Below are 9,816 nucleotides of genomic sequence, written 5' to 3' on the forward strand. Positions count from 1 at the left end.
ATATTTGGACCTAACGAAGTACAGAAATATTGATAAGATAGATTTGTTACTGGCCCACTGATATATTTGAACCTAACGAAGTACAGAAATATTGATAAGATAGATTTGTTACTGGCCCACTGATATATTTGAACCTAACGAAGTACAGTAATATTGATAAGATAGATTTGTTACCGGCCCACTGATATATTTGCCGGACCTAATGAAGTACAGAAATATTGATAAGATAGATATGTTACTGGCCCACTGATATATTTGGACCTAACGAAGTACAGAAATATTGATAAGATAGATTTGTTACTGGCCCACTGATATATTTGGACCTAATGAAGTACAGAAATATTGATAAGATAGATTTGTTACTGGCCCACTGATATATTTGAACCTAACGAAGTACAGTAATATTGATAAGATAGATTTGTTACCGGCCCACTGATATATTTGAACCTAACGAAGTACAGTAATATTGATAAGATAGATTTGTTACTGGCCCACTGATATATTTGGACCTAACGAAGTATAGAAATATTGATAAGATAGATTTGTTACTGGCCCACTGATATATTTGGACCTAACGAAGTACAGTAATATTGATAAGATAGATTTGTTTCCGGCCCACTGATATATTTGAACCTAACGAAGTACAGAAATATTGATAAGATAGATTTGTTACTGGCCCACTGATATATTTGAACCTAACAATGTACAGTATAACATCCTACTTAGAGGTTTTAACGTTCAACATCAAAACGATTATCTTAAAATGATGTAAAAAAAAACTAAAACTTGAAGTTTAGATAAGAAAATACACCAGAGTGTCAAGAGAAATAACATTCACAATTAAAGGATTGACAATCAATATCTTTCGCAGACATGATGTAAATCTCTAATTACTCAACCGGATTGTTAATTGCTCCTCCACAACGAATCAACTTAGTGATTTGCAGTCGCAATATGCAGCCATACATGCGACTAAAAAATCGTACGGCTTCTAACTGTGCCTGTTCGCTGTTGGAGAAGAGATGGGGGTTGATGGGACGTTTGTTTTGTCCAAAATCTCCGATGATAGAAAAATCGAGCCAGGACAACCTTTCGATTCCATATTGTTTATTTACTTTTAATTCATGTTTAGATATGTTTTAAACAATGGTGTTATATTGACCAGTAAATTCTAAATATTTTGTTAAGTTCTCGTTTATTTTTCCTTGACGAATTTTTCACGGTTTTCGGTCTTGGCATTCTGTCTGTCTTTGTAGAGATATAAAATTCATTTCATGTCTATTTAGACCGTTAGATTTCTATTCTGTATTTCCATAAATCCTTGTGCTCTCCTAAAATTTATTTTATTTTCTATCATTGCGTCAAAATTAATGTGCTCTTTATTTCCAAACTCGTTCCCGTCAAAAAAACTTAGAAATACTGAGTTTCGGAATTTAATTATGTGATAATTACAGAATTCTGTAGTTATTCAGCGATATACCAGCAAACCATTGATTGGAGACGAAAAAAATTCAAAATAGATTAACAAAAAAAACCTTATTATAATGATCATTCCAGAATCTCCATACATTTAAAATTAGATATCTCGACTGCACGTCAGAGAAAATACAGAATACTTTGTGTCTCCAGGTCAAAGTAGTACTTGAAGAGATCACGTGACGAGCAAGAGACCACAGACCAAGAACCAGTTTGCAGACGAAAGTTCAGTTTTGTCTCCAGTGGTCACTGGTTATGCCCTGTGGTAAATGATGTGGTTTCAATGTTAAGGGTTCTGATTGGCTTCCTTCGTTTATAATCATATATAAAAGGCTCTGTAACCATTACCAACTGTTCCACACCGACCTTCTCCAGTCTAGCACTGGTGCTGAATCCCTCCTGTCCGCTACAGTGGTGAGTATAGTGGAATCTGCCATTTATTATAATTTTATAATGATTAAATCCCACTTTATATAGTTGCAAGGTCACATACACTAGTGACTGTAAATGTATTTGTTTACAAAAGGCAAAATAAATAACAGATATAACAGGAACAAACAATTAGTGGTCACAAATAATAAATTTAAAAAAAATGATAAAAGAAAGGAAAAAATAGCAAGCAATATATACACACAATTGGCCGTGTGTGTTTAAATGTTCCGTTAGTAATGGTGCTGAAGGCAGTGATGGTTTTGGTGACAGAAGACGAGTTGGTCAACATTGTTTTCATTAGACAAAAATATGGTAACCGTATATAAAATAAAATCATTAATCCAACAATATCCGAAAATACTTTCGATTCATTATAATAGTATTATCAAAATAAGTCTCGTAAAATATGTCAAAAATATGTCATGTTACCGATAAAAAAAAATAAGAAGAGAATTGACCTTTCCGAAATAAGTAGATTGTTTTCTTGTTGTTAAGTTTTTGTAAATTCGTGTAAACAAAATTGATGTGGGAGATGTTGCATTTTGAATACTTGTAATAGCTGAATCAAATGACACGATGATAAGTTTGCAGGATTTTATTTATAGATATGTTCATTGATGGCGTGTAGATAAAATACGAATGAAGATTTAAACAATCGTTTTGCTAAACGTCGATGTATCATAAGGAATTTAAGCACTTCATCGATTCTTATTTATGCGTTAACATATACTGTTAATCAACATTAATTATTTCAGCGACTTGATTTTTGATGAATATTGCCCCTCTTCGCGGCGACTCAATATTACGATTTACACTGAAAACGTTTTTCAATACCTGTGATTTTCGTAATTCGCACAGAATAATTCTTGTTTTGTGTTCAACAGGTCGTTATATCGACATATGGTATTGTTTTGGTTGTATTTCTGTAGTGCCATTTATCTGCTTTACTTAACGTATGTCATATTGTTTTTAAAAACGTTGAAACGAAACAACAGTTTTCATATCTTAACTAGATATATATTTCAAATGAGATCTCGCAAATATCGAGTTAAACGAGTATTGACAAAATTGAAACTTCAGAAATAAGAAAAGGGGGTATGTCTTAACAAAATACATGTAGTTTACTACGACTCAGATACAGGTTATCGCAACTTAGTAAATGTCTGCTCCACAACACATTATGATACAGTAAACATGACAGCAAAAACAATTATCTATACAATATATTCTGACAGAGAGAGAATAAACATAGACAGGAGGGGGAAAAACGATGTATAGAAAGTAATAATGGTAAAATTTAATATAACTTGAATGATTGACCTATCATCTTTCGCTGTCTTTTATGCATGTTTGTACAATGTAATAACTATTTAAAATTTTCAAATCAGACAAGTTTGTAAAACATTATACTAAAAAAACTGTCTGTCACTAAACGATAGCCATAACATCGAGGCCCGTCACTATAAAATAGTTATCACATCAAGGGCTGTCACTATACGATAGCCATCACATCCAGAGCCGTCATTATACGATAGCCATCACATGCTGGGCCTTCACTATACGATAGACATCACATGGTGGGCCTTCACTATACGATAGACATCACATGCTGGGCCTTCACTATACGATAGACATCACATGCTGGGCCTTCACTATACGATAGACATCACATGCTGGGCCTTCACTATACTATAGACATCACATGCTGGGCCTTCACTATACGATAGCCATCACATCCAGGCCATCACTATACGATAGCCATCACATCCAGGGCCTTCACTATACGATATACATCACATGCTGGGCCTTCACTATACTATAGACATCACATCAAGGGCCGTCACTATACGATAGCTATCACATCCAGGGCCTTCACTATAATACGATAGCCATCACATGCTGGGCCTTCACTATACGATAGACATCACATGCTGGGCCTTCACTATACTATAGACATCACATCAAGGGCCGTCACTATACGATAGCCATCACATCCAGGGCCTTCACTATAATACGATAGCCATCACATGCTGGGCCGTCACTATACGATAGACATCACATCAAAGGCCGTCACTATACGATAGACATCACATCCAGGAGTCACTTTACGATAGCCATCACATCAAGGGCCGTCACTATACGATAGACATCACATCAAGGGCCGTCACTATACGATATACATCACATCAAGGGCCGTCACTATACGATAGCCATCACATCCAGGGCCATCACTATACGATATAAATCACAGCCAAGGTCGTCTCTATAAGATAGACATCACATCCAAGGCCATCACTATACGATAGACACCAAATCCAGGCCGTCACTATACGATAGACATCACATCCAGGGCCATCACTATACGATAGCCATCACATCCAGGGCCATCACTATACGATAGAAATCACAGCCAAGGCCGTCTCTATAAGATAGACATCACATCCAGGGCCAGCACTATACGATATAAATCACAGCCAAGGTCGTCTCTATAAGATAGACATCACATCCAAGGCCATCACTATACGATAGCCACCACATCTAGGCCGACACTATACGATAGCCATCACATCCAGGGCCATCACTATACGATAGACATCACATCCAGGGCCTTCACTATACGATAGCCATCACATTCAGGCGGTCACTATACGATAGACATCACATCCAGGAGTCACTATACGATAGACATCATCATCATCATCATCATCAAACTTTATTTCCTCCAGGTGGAGATACAATATAAATCGACATAAAAAGAGAACAAAGAGAGAAGTTCAATTAGTATAAATAAAAGAGTAATAGGCAAGCCATTACTCTTTTAAATGAATTTTTATCAAAGTCACTTTCACGGATGTAATAAACGCAAAGCGTTCAAGATGAACCGAGCCGATTTCATCAGGTATGTCTTTCTATCAGCAGCATCCTGGAAAGGGACTCCTGCCATTTCGCCTAAAAGGGTTCCAGCAAATGAAATGTCATTTTTGCTTAAGATAGTGGTGAAGACACTGGGTCCAAATTCAGTCATGATTTCCTGCAGAAACCTGTCACGGAGAGCTCTGGAATGATCACAGTTAGCACAGAAATGAACTATGGCGTCGTGGAAGTGCTGAAGGCACAAAACACGCACTATAGTATCATGGGTGACTGATAATGTCAACATTGAACACAAGGAGTAAATTACCTGAACATCCAATAAAAATGTTGCTGCTTGCAACATGACGTACGGTTTGTAGGATGAATGACACTGCCGAAACATCTCAAAATCTGAATCATTTGTCATACGGACTTTCAAGGCCGCGTTTTCAGTAGATGATATTACGGTACAGTAGACCCGCGATAATCCGGACGCCGATAGTCCGGAAAACTCACAATCCGGACGGAAATGTCAGGGAACGGATTTCCGTAACATTATTTATACTCACTAGTCCGGAAATTCGTATTCCGAATCCGGAACTCCATTTTGGGAACGGAACGTAATTTTCGTTAATAAATTCCCGCAATAATCCGGACAATTTGTTGTCGCCACGTGCCGAGAAAATCCAAGGCCATCTCAGTCATGTGTACAATACACACTATCATTTGACACTGAGTGTGTTGTCATAACGACGGCTGCCAGGTCATAGCCACGGGCGTTTACCTGAACACCTTTCACACGGGTACATGCAGTCATGTATTCACTATCGACTTCCATTTACATTTAGAGGGGAATGAACATGACCTGAGGTATGTGTCAAGATATGAGAGTAGCTCGTATCTTTGAAGAACTCCAACGATATCTGGAAGGTATCCTTTGCCACAAGAAGATCCTGGTTTTACTGCTTGTACATTCAAATAGGAATACAATCGTGCGGTGAAGGAAACGCAACTTTCTTCTGTCAATTTCGGCAGATATACGAAATAATTCAAGCATGGGCTTGATCATGTCCGATCTTGATCGCCGGTGTACACAAAGAATAAGTTTTGCTGCGTAGTGTTGGAAACGAGCTAGTTGTGAAAGATCGCTCACACTCAACTGCACCCAGTGTTCGCATCCATAGAGAACAGATGGCAAAACCACTTTTTTGTACAAATTGGTCTTGACGAGCGGATAAATGAAATTGGATGGGCCAATGCCAATGATCGAGCGGATGGTTCTTCTTCCTTTATCACACGCCGCGCGAACACGTTCCACATTGGACATTCCGGTTGATACTAGAGTTCCAAGATGAACTTGAGAACAAATTATATCTATATCGACAGGACCGAGCATCCAATTGAAGTCGAGCTGACGAGCGGTATTATTCCCGATTACAATAATTTTGCATTTCGTGCTATTGAATTCGAATTTCCACTTTTCACTGTAATCATGACAAATATTCAGTAGACTTTGGAGTGAACGGGGCGACGTGCTTATCAGCGTTATGTCATCTGCAAGCGTTGGATTTCCAACATTTAGTGTTTCCACTTTCGCACCATGGTTACTTTTTTCTAAACGTTAAAGTAGATTGTCGATAAATGTTTGGTATAATAATGTGGACAATACTCCACCTTGCCTAACTCCCGATTCAACGGCGAACCACTTTGACGTCATTCCGTGCCACGTCAAAGAGCTCAGGATATTCGTGTAGGAATCGCAAATCGTGTTAAAGAGATTTCCAGTGATACCGAGATCAAAAATCTTACGCAGTAGGCCAGCGTAGCAAACAGTGTCAAAAGCCTTTTTCATATCAAGAAATGCTACGAAGACCTTGCTGTTTAGTTCAAGATTGTGGAAGATAGTCTCTTGTAAGGAAAACGTGGCTGTCGTATCACATCCAGGGCCATCACTATACGATAGACATCACATCCAGGGCCATCACTATACGATAGACATCACATCCAGGGCCATCGCTATACGATAGACATCACATCCAGGGCCATGCCTATACGATAGACCCACATCCAGAGCCATGCCTATACGATAGACATCACATCCTGGGCCATCCCTATACGATAGACATCACATCCAGAGCCATGCCTATACGATAGACATCACATCCAGGGCCATGCCTATACGATAGACATCACATCCAGGGCCATCACTATACGATAGACATCACATTCAGGCCGTCACTATACGATAGACATCACATCCAGGGCCGCGGTGGCCGAGTGGTTAAGATGTCCCGACATATTACCACAAGCCCTCCATCTCTGGGATGCGGGTTCGAATCCCATTTGGGGCAGTTGCCAGGTACTGACCGCTGGTCGGTGGTTTTTCTCCGGGTACTCCGGCTTTCCTCCACCAACAAACCTGGCACGTCCCTACATGACCCTGGCTGTTAATAGGACGTAAAACTAAACAAACAAACAAACTACACGATAGCCATCACATCCAGGGCCGTCACTATACAATAGACATCACATCCAGGGCTGTCACTATACGATAGACATCACATGCAGAGCCATGCCTATACGATAGACATCACGTCCTGGGCCATCCCTATACGATAGATATCACATCCAGAGCCGTCCTTAACCTAACACCTAAGCTGGTTATAGGCTACTTTATAAGCAAAATCAACCACCAACTTTCCCACCAAACATTAATGTACAAATAAGTCAGAACTGAACGTTGCTATTTTGTGGAATGTATCTGATCGCAATAATCGATATCAGCTATTTTGATAATATTTTGTTACTATTTAAAGTGTAAACATTTCTGTGTCTCACTTTTGAATCAGATTAAAAATGGCATCTGGTCCACCGGGCTCTACCGGTTCAACTGGCCCCACAGGCCCGACTGGTCCCACCGGTCCGACAGGGTCAACTGGTCCAACTGGACCTACAGGTACCACAGGTCCAACTGGACCTACCGGGGCTACTGGACCAACCGGACCTACTGGTCCTACAGGACCAACAGGACCAACTGGCCCTTCTGGTGCTACTGGACCAACTGGGCCTACCGGACCAACTGGACCAACGGGTCCTTCGGGAGCGACGGGCGCTACAGGACCATCCGGGGTCACTGGTACCACCGGAGCCACTGGTGTAACAGGAGCTACAGGACCACAAGGACCGCCTGGTGAAGACGCCGAGATATTTGACGGTGATCTTCTTTCTTTGATAGCTCTTGTCTTTGGTGGCTTGCTGTTGTTCTCCTTATTCCAGGGTGGCATAGGTCGCATACCCTACCAACCTCCGATCGCCCATGGTACGTTATAACTAACAAGACAGCTTTACCTACAAGTATAGCAATAAACCTGCTTTAGTGACCAACTCTGTAAAAGAGTATCTACTTAATAAGACCACTTTTCTAGGATCCCAAAGGACCAGTTTCAATACAATTCAACCAATGTATAAAATCCACTTGGTTATTAGGACCATTTGTCTTTGTCCATTATTTTTTTTATAAACAGGTTTGACTGTATTTGTGTTTTGCTGCTACTGGTCAGATTAATAAATAGTTTTGTTCTGCTTATCTCGAATAATACTATGATAACTTGAAGAAGCCTTACCACAATCCCACAAACTTTGCATCAAGGTGGTGTATTATTAACATCCCTGATTTGAACTTCTTTTGCCTTTGCATGGAATGACAAAAGTATTGATATATTGTAGGTGGTGTAACAGAAGTTATCCCACCAGTTACCAAGACGTACACCACCAAGGCACCTTACTATTACTCCTACAGCCAAGGCCTCCCTACGACCGGCTATAACTATGGATACTACGGATTATCTAATATTGGTCACAGAAGCGGACTGGTAAATTCCGGATCTATCAGTCATATTTACCCAACCTCTACTTACTATACGACGTCGACTGCTGGGTAGCGGGAAGGTACCTACCTGTTTAGTACTTTATATCTATGTCACGGGGACAATATAACGCGATCAACAGACACCAATAAAGTACGTCAACTTCTATAGCACTTGTTTTTTATTTATTGTATTTCACTTTGTGCGTCTCATACATGCGATGAAATGCATGGTCAGACCGAGATTCGAACCAAGGAACCTTTCACACTAGCAGGATGCTTTAGAATTACACAGATGAGGGCGATCGATAGAGTACAAAAAACTTCATTTGTAATGAAATATGAATTATTCACAGCAGAGTATTTTACAGTAAAAGGTTGATTTTGAATGATGTGAGGCTTGCCGAGTTAAAATGCCTTTTTTATCGAACCCAGGTCGCTATTGGTATGGGTTTACCTCCTGTGTGATACTTTAATGCATTTAATCTTTAAGAGAATTATCAAAAAAGTGATGCTATTTTAACTTTTGGTCAAATATTGTATTATCAACCACTGGACAGTGAATTTGAATCTCTTAAACATGCTTCCCACATAGTCCTTCATAAGTGTCTATTTTATTTGGTCCTATTATTGCCCAATGTTTTGAACGACTGCAAAGATTTAAAAATTATAAAAAAATCGGGATATTTATTAGACCATGTCTCTGTTTTATAGTCTAGTAAATATCCTGATTTTTTGATAATTTTTTCAAATTTCGTATTTTCTCAAAAAAAACTCACCAGTATATATATACATTCACCGGTCCATCCACCGAATACGAAAAATGTATGACAACATCTATTTTCATTGAGTTGGTCTCCTGTGGTCAGTACCTTGTTACTGCCCTACATGGGATTCAAACTAGTAACCCAGAGCTGCAGGCCCTGTGGTAATATATCAAGGTCACTCGACCACTGCGACCCCATTTCCCATAGCATCTACAGTATATAACAGCTGCATCTACCTGCTCGACTAGGAGTTATATGATCTATTCAATAAAATGATAAAATAATGAAATATGGACAGTGTAATGCGTTTTTTATTGTAATATGTAGAGGGCATTGTTGAGATAAATTAGATCCTGTAGCGTGTGTGAGGTGCGAGGTGCGTGTTTTGGGAGACTGTGGTATGTTCGTGTTGTGTCTACTTGT

At 39.4% G+C, this 9,816-nt stretch overlaps 1 protein-coding gene across 1 annotated transcript; it reads left to right on the top strand.

The window, feature by feature from the left end:
- The first annotated feature begins 1,550 nt into the window (after window positions 1–1,550).
- Window positions 1,551–8,775, top strand: LOC138309921 (collagen alpha-2(I) chain-like). The gene is made up of 3 exons (XM_069251125.1): window positions 1,551–1,890; window positions 7,611–8,080; window positions 8,488–8,775. Exons 2-3 carry the CDS (start codon window positions 7,618–7,620, stop codon window positions 8,700–8,702), a joined length of 678 nt encoding a protein of 225 aa, XP_069107226.1. The 5' UTR covers window positions 1,551–1,890; window positions 7,611–7,617; the 3' UTR covers window positions 8,703–8,775.
- Window positions 8,776–9,816: the final 1,041 nt, after the last annotated feature.

Source organism: Argopecten irradians, chromosome 1 (genome assembly GCF_041381155.1).
Source record: "Argopecten irradians isolate NY chromosome 1, Ai_NY, whole genome shotgun sequence".
Taxonomy (NCBI): Eukaryota; Metazoa; Mollusca; class Bivalvia; order Pectinida; family Pectinidae; genus Argopecten; species Argopecten irradians.